The sequence below is a fragment of the Rhinatrema bivittatum genome, chromosome 4 (assembly GCF_901001135.1).
Source record: "Rhinatrema bivittatum chromosome 4, aRhiBiv1.1, whole genome shotgun sequence".
NCBI lineage: Eukaryota > Metazoa > Chordata > Amphibia > Gymnophiona > Rhinatrematidae > Rhinatrema > Rhinatrema bivittatum.
The window spans coordinates 99,001,936-99,015,821 of record NC_042618.1 but is presented as its reverse complement, the minus strand read 5'-3'; the positions used below and the strand labels follow the sequence as shown (position 1 = coordinate 99,015,821).

The following is a 13,886-nucleotide window of genomic DNA, read 5'->3' as shown; positions in this document are numbered from 1 at the left end:
GGAATTAGGAAGATTGGTTCTTACCTGCTAATTTTCATTCCTGTAATACCACAGATCAGTCCAGACCAGTGGGTTTATGCATCCCTACCAGCAGATGGAGGCAGAGAACAAAACTTTGAGGCACTGCTACATAACCGAGAGTGCTACCTGCAGTTCCCTCAGTATTGACCTGTACCCAAGCCAAGATTAACCATCATACCTCATACTAGAGCAAATCACCAAAACCCATAGGGTTGGATACCCTTGAACTGGATACTAACCTACTCCCGTAAGCAACCGCTTGATCCAACAAAAAAAAAAACTGAACAGATTAACTGGTAATAAAAAAATAACTCTTTGAAATATCAAGAAAGGTACCAGGAAACATCAGTCTTTCGGCAACAATAGCAGGGCAGGACTCTGGATTGATCTGTAGTATTACAGGTATTAAAAGGTAAGAACCAATTTTCCTTTCCTGAACATACCCAGATCAGTCCAGTACAGTGGGATGCACCAAAGCAACCCTACATCGGGTAGGAACCCGAAAGACCCGCTCTCACACTCTGAAGTAGTATCCTCCTGTTTGCAAATATCCAAAACGAAAGTATCTGGTGAAAGTGTACAGTGAGGACCATGCCGCAGCCCTACAGATCTCCTGGGGAGACACCAACTGACACTTCGCCCAAGAAGCCACCTGAGCTCTAGTCGAATGAACTTTCAAACCCGCTGGAATGGGCTGGCCCTTACAAACATAGGTTGAAGGAAGCTATTTGCTCAGCCAACGAGAAAGTAGCTTTAGAAGCTCTCTCTCCTTTTTTGGTTCCACCGTATAAGACGAAGAGATGGTCCGATCAACAGAAGAAATTAGTGACCTTCAGATAAAGTAAGAGTGCGACGCACATCCAAGGGATGGAGATCTCTAACCTCTGCCGAATCCTTAGATCAATCCGGAAACCCTGGTAATTCAACTGTCTGATTCACATGCAAGGCAGAAAGATCCTTTGGCAAAAAGGAAGGCACCGTGCACAAGGACACCCCGTCATTGGAAATACGCAAGAAAGGATCGCAATAAGATATAGTCTGAAGCTCCGAAATCCATTTGGCTGAGCAAATTGCCACCAGAAAAGCCGCCTTCAATGTCAAGTCCTTCAAAGAAGCTCATCCTAATGGCTCAAAGGGCGCCTCACAGAGAACCCGCAAGACTAAGCTGAGGTTCCAATCCACGCACGTCTTCTGAACCGGAAGTTGAACATGTTTCAACCCCTTCAGGAATAGGGTGACATCAGGATGGGTAGCCAAAGATTTACCCCGCCCCTGACCCAACCCAAGGTCGAAACCTGGACATGGAGCGAACTGTAGGCCAAACCCTTGGATAAGCCTAGCTGAAGAAAGGACAAAATATGTGAAACCGTCACAGACAGAGGATCCAGACATTGTTGTAAACACCAGGTCTCAAAAACTTTCCACATCTCATGTAGCCATGGAAGTAGAAGGTCTTCTTGCCTATATAAGGGTGGTAATGACTGGCTCTGAATATCTTTTCATTCGTAAACACCACCTCTCAAAAACCAAGCCACGAGACAAAAGTGATCCTACCAATCCAAAAAATATGGATCCCTGTCGCAACAGCCCTGGCAGATGAGCCAGCCGAAGAGGACTATCCACTGCCAGATACACCAGATCCGCGAACCATGGATATCATGGCCATTCTGGCGCTGCGAGCACCACCATCCCTGGATGCGCTTCTATTTGCCGCAATACTCAACCTATGAGTGGCCACGGCAGAAACACATACAGAAGAATCCCCCTCGGCCACGGGCACACAAGAGCATCCAGCCCTATGGAACCGGCTTCCTTCTTGCGACTGAAAAACCTTGCTGTCTTTGCATTTGCTCAAGTTGCTATGAGATCCAGCTGCGGAACCCCTCATCTGGCACAAATGTGATTCCAAGTTTCCGGGGACAGTTCCCACTCCCCGGGATTGAGTTGCTGCATGCTGAGGAAATCAGCCTGTACATTGTCCACACCCACTACATGGGAAGCCGCCAATCCCTAGAGGTGACACTCCACCCACAAAACAGTCAAGCTTCCCGAGCCACAGCTCTTTGTTCCTCCCTGGCAGTTGATGTATGCCACAGTAGTCATATTGTCCGAAAACATCCGAACCATGCAACCCCAAACCAGAAGCAGAAACTCTACCAGGGCTCTGCGCACTGCTCTAGTCTCCAGACGATTGATGGACCAGGTTACTTCCAACACCGATCAACGTCCTTGGGCAGATCGACCCCAGCACACTGCTGCCCAGCCCCTGAGTCTGGCAGCTGTGGTCACCACCACCCAATCGGGAGTTTCCAGATCCATTACCTTCTCCAGGTTGCTCCTTGACAACCTCCATGAACGACTGGATCTGGATTCCAAAACAAGAGGCAGCAGAAGGTAAAACTGCTCTGACACTGGATTCCATCTGGATAACAGTACCTTCTGCAGTGGCCGCATGTGAGCAAAGGCCCACGGAACCAGATCCAACATCAAAGCAATGGACCCCAGAACTTGCAAGTAATCCTAGACTCTGGGCACTGGAAGCCATAAGAGTCAAGTCACTTGCGTCTGAAGCTTTGATACTCCACCATCAGGAACACTCTGCCTACCGGGGTGTCGAAGTGGGCTCCTAGATACTCCAGCAACTGGGATGGAACTGGGTAACTCTTTGCCACACTGATGACCACCCCAGAGAACTAAGTGTGGTCATCATTTGCTGGATGGAACAATCGCACTCCTCCTCCATCTTTGCCCGGATAAGCCAGTTGTCTATATACAGATGGACCAGAATTGCTTCTCGACGTAAGGCAGCTGCCACTACCACCATCACCTTTCTGAAGGTCCGGGGCGCCGTGGCCAATCCGAAAGGAAGAGCCTGAAACTGCAAATTTCGTCCCAACACCTTGAAGCGCAGGAACCTCTGTTGGTCCTTTCGAATGGGGATATGCAAATAAACTTCGGTTAAATCCAATGAAGCCAGACATTCTCCTTTGCAGACCGCCGCAATTATTGTCCGTAACGTCTCCATCCAGAAACACGGCACCCACAAGCTTAAGTTTACCTTCTGCAAATCCAAGATGGGGCGGAAGATGCCCTCCTTCTTTGGCACACCTTCCCCGCCCCTGCTCGCTTGGCGGTACCGGAACTATAGTCTCTAGTCTTATTAGCCTTTGTAGAGTCCCCTCCACCGCCTCCTTTTTGCTTCAGGAAGAGCAGTGGGACTTCAGAAAAGCTTCCGAGTGAGCACAAAAATTCTAAGGCGAGACCATGGTGAGACCGCACCTTGAATACTGTGTACAATTCTGGTCGCCGCATCTCAAAAAAGATATAATTGCGATGGAGAAGGTACAGAGAAGGGCGACCAAAATGATAAAGGGAATGGAACAGCTCCCCTCTGAGGAAAGACTAAAGAGGTTAGGACTTTTCAGCTTGGAGAAGAGACGGCTGAGGGGGGATATGATAGAGGTGTTTAAAATCATGAGAGGTCTAGAACGGGTAGATGTGAATCGGTTTTTTACTCTTTCGGATAATAGAAAGACTAGGGGGCACTCCATGAAGTTAGCATGTGGCACATTTAAAACTAATCGGAGAAAGTTCTTTTTCACTCAACGCACAATTAAACTCTGGAATTTGTTGCCAGAAGGTGTGGTTAGTGCAGTTAGTATAGCTGAGTTTAAAAAAGGATTGGATAAGTTCTTGGAGAAGAAGTCCATTACCTGCTATTAATTAAGTTGACTTAGAAAATAGCCACTGCTATTACTAGCAACGGTAACATGGAATAGACTTAGTTTTTGGGTTCTTGCCAGGTTCTTATGGCCTGGATTGGCCACTGTTGGAAACAGGATGTTGGGCTTGATGGACCCTTGGTCTGACCCAGTATGGCATGTTCTTACAACCTCCAGAACCCACTGGTCCAAGGTAATCTTGGCCTACTCCTCATAAAACTGGGACAACCTGCCCCCGACCGCTTCTATCAAGGAGTAGGCCAGCATGGCTTCACTGGGAGGACTTACTGCCTCCGGTCCCCTGACCGGAACCGCCTCTGGAGGACCTGCCGTTTCCTCGAAAAGACTGCTGACAACCGGACGACTGCTTGGACACCGAAGAGGAAGTTCCCCTGCCAAACTGAAACTTCTTGAATCCTGAAAACTGGATGAGAAAACCTTCTTACTGGTCTTCTTATCCTCCGGCAGTCTGCTTCCCTTGGAGTCCCCCAGGGACTTCATCAGCTGGTCCAGGTCCTCCCCAAAAAGCGGTTTCCCCCTTGAAAGGAAGATTGCCTAGCTGAATCTTGGACCACATGTCTGCCAACCAATTGTGCAGCAACAGAGGTCTGCACGCAGCCACCACCGAGACCATGTTTCTGGCCGACGTACACACCAAGTTATACAAGGCATCCGCCACATAAGCCACCCCGGCTTCTAGATGGGCCACCTGAGCCGGGGAGAGCACACCAGACAAGGCCTGTCTTGAGGTTTCTGGATCTAACACAAACAAGAATGTTGCATCATGCTAGCTTACACCGCTGCTCGCAAACTGAAAGCTGACACCTTGAACATGCGCTTCAACTGCATCTCCAAATTTCGGTCCTGGACATCTTTCAGCACAAGGGACCCCGCCACCAGAATCGTAGTTTTCTTAGTGACCACAGAAACCACCGCGTCAACCTTTGGAGTCTTAAGGTAGTCCAAATGCTCCTCCAACAAAGGATAAAAGTTTCACCAACACCCTGCCGACCTTTAAGCCTGCTTCTCGGGAATCCCACTCCCGGCTGATCAGCTTCTGAATCTTTTCAGGCACGGGAAAAGCGCTGGGCGGTTCCTGTAGACCAACCAGAACCGGATTGATGCTCTCATTATCAGACTCTTCCTGAGCTAGCTTCACCCCCAATTCTCCCATGACCTGTGGGACAAGGAGCGACGTTCCTCCTTCTTAAACAGTTGGACTACCCGAGGGTCATCTCCTTCTGTACCAGTCTCCATGAGATCTGAGTCATCCCTGTTCACATCCTGATCCAGAGTTTGGTCCCCATCCTGATCCGCGCCATGCTGCGACACAGCGTCATCCTCCGAGTCATCTGGTCCCTGGGGCCACCCCGCCCCCCTGCACCCCAGAGGCATACACTTACGTCCAGAACCCTCTGGAGCCAGCCTAGGTCTCTTGGCCGGACCTGGTCTTCTTTCAATGTATCCCCTCTCTCCTGCACTCTGCCGAGCCAAAAGGGCCTCGTGCATCAGGAGAATAAACTCGGGGGAAAATCCCCGCAGGCCATCAAATCCCTGTTCAGGGCGACCGGCGTCCAAACACCCCTGTCGCCTGGTCATCCTCTGGCTCCTGCCCCGCAGGAGAAAGTAGTGGAGAGGGCCCACCGGGGTCTCAGATGGCCGGGGTTTCCTGTCTGCCAGGAACAGAATAAACTCCCTGCCCTCCCCTTTTAAACCTGCTGCAGTCCCAGCGGCACAGGCAGCCCTCCTGGTCTTAGGGAGTCCTGAGGGAAGATCCCTCCCGATGCACAACTAGTGCAGAGGAAACGAGGGTTCAACTGGGCAGACCAGAGCCTGCAGGCCCTGCGAGCCTCCACATGCGGCTTGTCTGCCATGAGGCCCGTGTTGAAATCGGGCTTAGTGCACCGCCATGAAAAAGGGGCGCCCACGTGAGTGCTGCCGATCAAGGGTGCGCGTTCACACCGAAAACGCCGACGCACAGGAAAGGCAGCAGTAGGCCTGAACGCCACGTGAGTGTTGCAGCGCAAAGCACAAGTTTCCCTGACAGGGAAAAATTAAAATTACATGGCCTCTCACTCTCTCTCACTGCTGCGAGCTGCTGGGTACTCTGCCTGGCCAACTGCACTCCGCACTGCTCCACGGACTGGATATGCCCTCTCTCTCCTTTTTTTTGAAAAAAAAAAAAACCAACCCACTTAAATCATCTCAATCCAAAACAAGGAGTCCAAGAGAATAAACAAGGGGTACTTCCCTGGATCGAGCCGGCAGTGCACCGGAGAGGTCTTCAGGGCACCAAGAGGGAACCAGTCCCCTGGCTATCTAGGTCTCTGGAACAGCGGGCCACAGCAGCCAGGGGTATCCAACCCTGCAGTCGCCCGTCTCAACCCGAGGGATAGCCCAGAAACGGAACCTAGCACCTCGATGAGCAGAAATCCACTGTAAAAATTCCAAGTCTCTGCTCTCAGTCAGGACTGCAGTTATGCACCTCTGCCATCTGCTGGAGGCAGAGAAATTCTGAGGGGACTGCAGGTGGAACTCTTGGTTATGTAGCAGTGCCTCAAAGTTTGTTCTCTGCTTCCATCTGCTGGTAGGGATGCATAAACCTACTGGTCTGGACTGATCTGGGTATGTTCAGGAACTAGAACTTTACCAGCCTTACCGAAGGAATTTGATAACTATGGGAAGTTGGATGGTTTTAAATTGAACCTAGAAAAAACAGAAGCGTTGCCTATGACCGAGGAAGTTTGGAATATTTGTGGGAACATATATCTCCAGTGCTCCCTGGATTTCTTTAAATACCTTGGTATACAATATAAAGACCCAGGTAAAATTCAGAGTGCAAACTACAAAGTAATGCTTAGAGAAACTACAAAAATCCTACAAATGTGGATAATTACCCTGTATTGCTAGTAGGTCATATTAATCTGTACCAAATGGTGATCTTTCCCAGCATCTGTAAGCGGTTGATGGTTTCCTGTACCATCCGCCGTTTGTTTACGGAAACACAAAGAGAGACCATGAACAAGATACTTAGCGAATGAACAAATTCGAAAGTGTAACCTTGTCTTATCACACTTAGGATCCATTGGTCCATGATGACCCTGGCCCACTCCTCGTAGAAGAGAGTCAACCGAACCCCTATGACCAGCATCAAGGAGTGGACCGGCCTTGATTCATTGGGTGGACTTGGATCCAGATGCCCCCTGACTGGAACCATCTCTGTTCTGCTTTCAGCCTCAAAAGGATTGGTTCCAGAACTGTTTTCTCCCAGTGCCTTGTCTCTAGGCTCCTCCCGAAGCCCTATTCTGCGAAAACTGCTGATTCACCCTAAAGCGGGGCTGCATAGAAAAGGACCCTTTTCCGCCCTTTGGCTTATCTTCCGGCAACCTATATTCTCTCCCAAATGCTTTATGAGCTCCTCTAAGTCCTCTCCAAAAATCAGTTTCCCTTGAAAAGGTAACGGCCCTAACTGAAATTTAGACCAAACATCCACCAACCAGTTCCTCAACCAAAGTAGCCACCTGACCAAGACCGCTGACATTATAGCCACATGGCCTGTTTTGCCTATGATGCCGACATCACTTTGTCAGCCTGCAGCCGCTGTACCCAGAACAGACCAGCACAAACCACGGAGCAGAGATCTCAAAGATCTTCTAACTTCCTGTCCTGCATATCTTTAAGCGCTGCAGAACCGGCCACTGGAATAGTTGCTTTCTTCGTAACCATCAACACTGAGTCATCAACAATTCAAGCGTGTTCTCCGATAATGGATATAATTTATCCATTGCTCTAACAACCTTCAAACCAGTCTCTAGAGTATTTCATTCCTTAACCACTAACTTCAACCATTTATGGAAAGGGAAGGCTTTCGCTGGACCTATTAAGCCATCTATGACTGGGTCCTCCTCTTCCTGATCAGATTCATTCATTCATTCTCACACACACATGCTCACCCGTCCCCCGGACAGGCACCCACCCACCCATTCTCACACGCACCCACCCACCCTCGCAGGCAGGCACCCATTCATTCCCATACGTACCCAGGCAGGCAGGCACCCTTTCATTCTTGCCCGCCCACCAACCCGTTCACACACACACACACACACACACACACACACACACACACACACACACACACGCAGGCACCCAGTCAGGCATACACACACAGGCAAGCACCCACACACACAGGCAAGCACACCCCCCCAGGCAGGCACCCAGTCAGTCAGTCACACACACATACACACACACCCAGGCAGGCATCCAGTCAGACACACACACAGGCAGGCACAGGCAGCACTCAGGCACACACCCACCCCAGCAGGCACCCAGTCTCACACACCCCCACCTCCAGGCAGGCAACCAGTCAGTCACACCACCCCCCAGGCAGGCACACAGTCACATACACCCTCCCACACCCCCCCCCCGGCAAGCACCCAGTCACACACACACCCCTGGCAGACACCCAGTCACACACACACACACACCCCTGGCAGACACCCAGTCACACACACACACCCCATACACCCCGCCTCTCTTACTCCTCCAATACTGCATGTCGATCTATCCTTCCTCCAAAAGGCCACCCTTCTGCTGCTACTCCTCTGCTTGTGGCATGGTATAAAAAAAATTGTAACTGTAGCAATTTCTGCCTGCTGTTTTTGTTTAGGGAGAGATCAGCACAGAGAAATTGCTGCCCTGGCAAGCTTTTGATACCATGAGGCCTGTAGAGATAACAGCTGGAATCAGTTTGTTTGGTGGCACAGGAGGATGCTGCCGGACAAACTGAAGAGACACGTCTCTCCTCGTCTTCAACACTAGTGGGATGAGGTCCACCAGCAACACCTCGAGCCTTTTCTCCTCTTTGCTGCCAATAGACAGCAGCTGCATGGGGCTGTTTCAGTTATCAGCACACAGCTGATTCCAGCTGAGCGATGTTCCTCCTCTTCCTGCTTTGCTGCTTCTCTTTTAATTGGTGGAGGCCACGCTGCTGACATCACCTTCAGCTGCTGACATCCAGGTCGACGTCATCAACAATTGCCTGTGATGTCAGGCCATTGTTGACAATATTGTTGAAAAATGCCGGCAGGCTGGAGATAACAGGGAAAATTGAGGAGGAGGAGGGCCAGAAAAAAAAAAAAAAAATCTATCGCTGGGCCGGGTTTGGCCCGCAGGCCATAGTTTGCCCACCCATGCTGTAGATATACGATATTAACTCCTAAAATGGAGCCTACTACCCAGGAAAAAGATCTGGGCATCTTAATTGATATTACATGGAAATCATCAGCTCAGTGTGCTGTGGCAGTCAAAAAAGCAAACAGAATATTAGGGATTATTAGCAAATAAAATGGAGAATGTCATAATGCCTCTGTATCACTCCATGGTGAGACTGCACCTTGAATACTGTGTGCAATTCTGGTCGCTGCATCTCAAAAAATATATAGTTGCACTAGAGAAAGTACAGAGAAGGGTGACCAAAATGATAAAGGGCATGAAACGGCTCCCCAATGAGGAAAGGCTAAAGAGGTTAGGGCTGTTCAGCTTGGAGACGAGATTGCTGAGGGGGGATATGATAGAAGTCTACAAAATCATGAAAAGACTTGAACTGGTAAATGTGAAACAGTTATTAGATTTTTGGATAATACAAAAAGACTAGAGGGAACTCAATGAAGTTAGCAAGTAGCACGTTTAAAACAAATCAGAGAAAATTATTTTGCATTCAATGCACAATTAAGCTCCAGAATTTGTTACCAGAGGAGGTGGTTAAGGCAGATAATATAAAAAAAGGTTTGGATAAGTTCCTGGAAGAGAAGACCGTAAAACTGCTATAAACTGCTATCAGTCAATAGGAAAAGCCTCTGCTTGTTGCCAGCATTAGTAGCATGGGATCTATTTAATGTTTGGGTACTTACTAGGTACCTGTGACTTGGATAGGCCACTGTTGGAGACAATATACTAGGCTTTATGGACCCATGGTCTGACCCAGTATGGCATCTTATTTTCTTATGTAAAGGGGTCTGAATACACAGTATGTCATGTTTTTGTGTGAATGCTTGTTGCTGTACTGTTTTTAGGTTTTATCCCATTTTAATGAGAAATTTAGCTTATATTCTGTTAGAGCATATATGATTTCATCGTTTTTAAGCTATTTATTTTGATTGCTAATTACATAAATACATAAAATGTTTTATACCAATGGAAGACATGTCCACAGAGATGACTAGGCTTGGCTATTTAAACTATATTTCAAGGTAAGCTTTCTAAACAAAGAAGGGTATACTATCCAAGAAACTAAACACAACTTATTTTATAAAAGAAGTTCCAAAATATTTCTTACCTGTACAACATATTCAATGCTAGAAAACTGGGGTAAGAGCTCTGCAGGCTGGTTCATCTCAGATATGCCAGCATAAGTAGGAGGAAACTACAAAAATAATAGATATTTTTAATTTTAAAAAATGACAATCGCTAGTAAAAACTAACATAAAAATGAAAGATACAGATAATATTATTTATAATTATTAGTGTTCAGATAAACTGATTCTTAAGTTTTATAGTTTGAGGTATCAGCAATCTCCACACTGATTTCCTTACCTGATTTCGTTGATAGCAAAAGTTACATGCCCAAAGTTTTGCTCGGTAATCCACTTGACTAAAAACAGAAAAAAAAAATAAAATAAAATCAGCGGATTATGTGTTTCACTTGGATCACTATGGGTTCTGATGAGATTAAGACCTACAAATCAGAGACATTCCCTAAATGATATCAATAAAGAATGTTTTCATAGCATTGGAAATACAAGATAGTCCCATAATAGGCTCCTGAAGTGGAGTCTGAGTTAAAGGAGACCCAAGCACAATGTAAAAAAAAAAAAAAAGTCAACACAGGAGAATACAAGACATGCCATGCTGGGTCAGACTAATAATCCATTGAGCCCGGCATCGTGTCTCTGACAATGTCCAGTGCAGGTCACCAAGAAGTACCCAGCAAATCCCGATATGAAAGTCTGTTTCATGTTGCTCTCCACAAGTCCAACTGGCTAGTAATAATTTATGAACCTGTGTAAAATTAAATAAAAATAAATGAACAAACGAATGTTTTAAAAACAGGTGGCTGAAAAAGGGCAGTAAAAAATTAGTATACAAAGAGTAAATGGGATCTGAGAAAAAGCAGCATAGGGAAGAACATCTGGTAAAGCTGAAAGCAAAAGAGAATGCATTCAAGACAGCAAAGGCACAAGCAGAAGAAAAGATAACTAAAGCAATAAAGTAGTTCAAGCGGACTTTTCAGGAAATGTCAGTAAAGGAAGATGGCCTGATGTGATTGTAAGACAAAGGAGAAAAGAAGGAATGCATGAATGGAGACAAAGAAAGAGTGCGGACACTAAATATTTTTGGTCAATGTTCATCAAAGAAGGGATTGGAAAAAGGATCACTGATTGTGTGGCACTAGCAAAACTGAAAGTGGGCAAGACTACAAGACCAGAAGGGATACATCATAGGTTCTTTCAGGAACACTGAATGATCTGTTCAATAGATATTTGGAGACAGGCATGGTTCCAGAGGAGGGCAGAGGATGTTCACCCCATCTCAAAAACAATATAGAAGAACTAAAAAATGTACACAAAAGGGCAACAAAAATGATAAAGGAGATGAAATGGCTCATTAAAAAAAAAGAGAGAAGGTTAGGGCTCTTCAGCTTGGAGAAGAGCCGACTGAGCGGATAGGATAGGATAAAACAAATAGAGAGTGATTATTTATCCTTTCCAATAGTAATAAGACTAGAGGACACGTCATGAAGGAAACAGGTAGCAAATTTAAAATAAAATTGGAGAAAGTATTTTTTTTCACTCAACACAATCGAGCGGTGGAATTTGTTACTGGAAAATGTGGCCAAAAACTCTAGCATGGCTAGGGTTTAAAAAAAAAAAAAAAGGTTTGGACAAGTTCCTGGACAAAAGGTTCATGCACCATTATTAGCCTGGTATATTTGGAAAACCCAATTAACCCCTGAAATCCAGCACCACAAAATGGATCTATTCTTTAGGATTTGCTGAGTACTTTCTAGTAACACAGATTAGCAGGCGTCAAAGATAAGATGCTGGGTTTGATGGACATTTGGCTTGACCAAGCATGGCAAATCTTATCTTCTAATCTTCTTCCTCATAATACAGAGAAGGATGGAAACTAGTGCTGACAAGTTGGGATTTCAGCACAGTTTGATATCGTCCCACACTGGAAGCTCATAAATAAACTGAACACTCTGAAGGTGGGACAAAAGGTAAGACACTGGATTAGAAACTGAGTGATAGACAGAGGGTGGTAGCTAATGGAATTCACTCTGAAGAAAGAAGAGTGATGAACAGCATAACAGGCCAGGCTCGAACTTGGGGAAAAATGGCAGCCATTTTTCAGAGCTGTCTGGGACGTTCCAGAAGACGTCCCAGACAGCATGGCTAATTCAGGCTGCTTATCTGTGGGAAACAAAATTTGTCTAAATTTGTAACCTATCATTAAAATCATCCATTGTACCTGAAGACTGGAGAGTGGACAATGTAACCCCAATATTTAAAAAGGGCTCCAGGGGCGATCCGGGAAACTGTAGACCAGTGAGCCTGACTTCAGTGCCGGGAAAAATAGTGGAAACTATTCTAAAGATCAAAATTGTAAAGCATATAGAAAGACATGGTTTAATGGAACACAGTCAACATCGATTTACCCAAGGGAAGTCTTGCCTCACAAATCTGCTTCATTTTTTTGAAGGGGTTAATAAACATGTGGATAAAGATGAACCAGTAGATGTAGTATATTTGGATTTTCAGAAGGCATGTGACAAAGTCCCTCATGAAAGGCTTCTAAGAAAAACTAAAAAGTCATGGGATAGAAGGCAATGTCCTTTCATGTATTACAAACTGGTTAAGACAGGAAACAGAGAGTAGGATTGAATGGTCAATTTTCTCAGTGGATCAGGGATCTGTACTTGGCCCAGTGCTTTTCAATATATTTATAAATGATATGGAAAGAAATATGACGAGCAAGGTTATCAAATTTGCGGATGATACAAAATTATTCAGAGTAGTTAAGTCACAAGCAGATTGTGATACATTACAGGAGGACCTTGCAAGTCTCGAAGATTGGGCATCCAAATGACAGATGAAATTTAATGTGGACAAGTGCAAGGTGTTGCATATAGGGAAAAATAACCCTTAATGTAGTTACACGATGTTAGGTTCCATATTAGGAGCTACCACCCAGGAAAAAGATCTAGGCATCATAGTGGATAATACTTTGAAACTGTCGGCTCAGTGTGCTGAAGCAGTCAAAAAAGCAAACAGAATGTTAGGAATTATTAGGAAGGGAAAGGAAAATTGGTTCTTACCTGATAATTTTCGTTCCTGTAGTACCACGGATCAGTCCAGACTCCTGGGTTTTGCCCCCCCCCCCCCCCCTAGCAGATAGAGACAGAGAAGTTCTAAAGGACTCTGACGTATATAGCAGGGCACCACCTACAGTCCTTCAATATTGCTCAGTCACAAAGCAGAATGGATGAAAAAACCCAAACTAATTATATACACTAACCTATAACCTTTAACTGGATCACTTATCCCAAATGGGAACAGAACTCTATGACTACGGAAAACAATATTGATTTGCAGATGAAAAGTATACAATTGCTGACAGAGCGGACTCTCCATTACCTGTATGTGCCGAGTGGGCGGGACTCTGGACTGATCCGTGGTACTACAGGAACAAAAATGATCAGGTAAGAACCGATTTTCCTTTCCCTGTTTGTAACCGGATCAGTCCAGACTCCTGGGATGTACCAGAGCTTTTCTTACCTAGGATGGGATCCGGAGAGGCCTGATCTCAGCACACCTTCTCCAAATCCACCGGCATCCGGAGCCTGGACATCCAGACGGTAATGTCTAGTAAAAGTATATAAAGATTTCCATGTGGCCGCTCCGCAAATCTCCTGTGGCGAAGTTTGCTGACATTCTGCCCAGGACGCCACCTGAGAACTTGTAGAATGTGCCCTAAGATCCATTGGTAAGGGCTTGCCACGCAACAAATATGCAGAATTTATAATCTCCTTCAACCATCGGGCGATCGTCGTCTTAGACACTATATTACCCCTTTTGGGGCCAC

General features: G+C 46.1%; 1 protein-coding gene across 1 annotated transcript in view; it reads right to left on the bottom strand.

Annotated features, from left to right (window-relative positions):
* Window positions 1-13,886, bottom strand: part of SEC23A (Sec23 homolog A, coat complex II component) — a 308,648-nt gene that overhangs the window by 282,101 nt on the left and 12,661 nt on the right. Inside the window, exons 3-4 of the mRNA XM_029598498.1 lie at window positions 10,335-10,392; window positions 10,078-10,164 (exon numbers count right to left, since the gene is read on the bottom strand). Of these exons, the coding sequence (XP_029454358.1) occupies window positions 10,078-10,164; window positions 10,335-10,392 (145 nt within the window). The remainder of the gene's footprint in view (window positions 1-10,077; window positions 10,165-10,334; window positions 10,393-13,886) is intronic.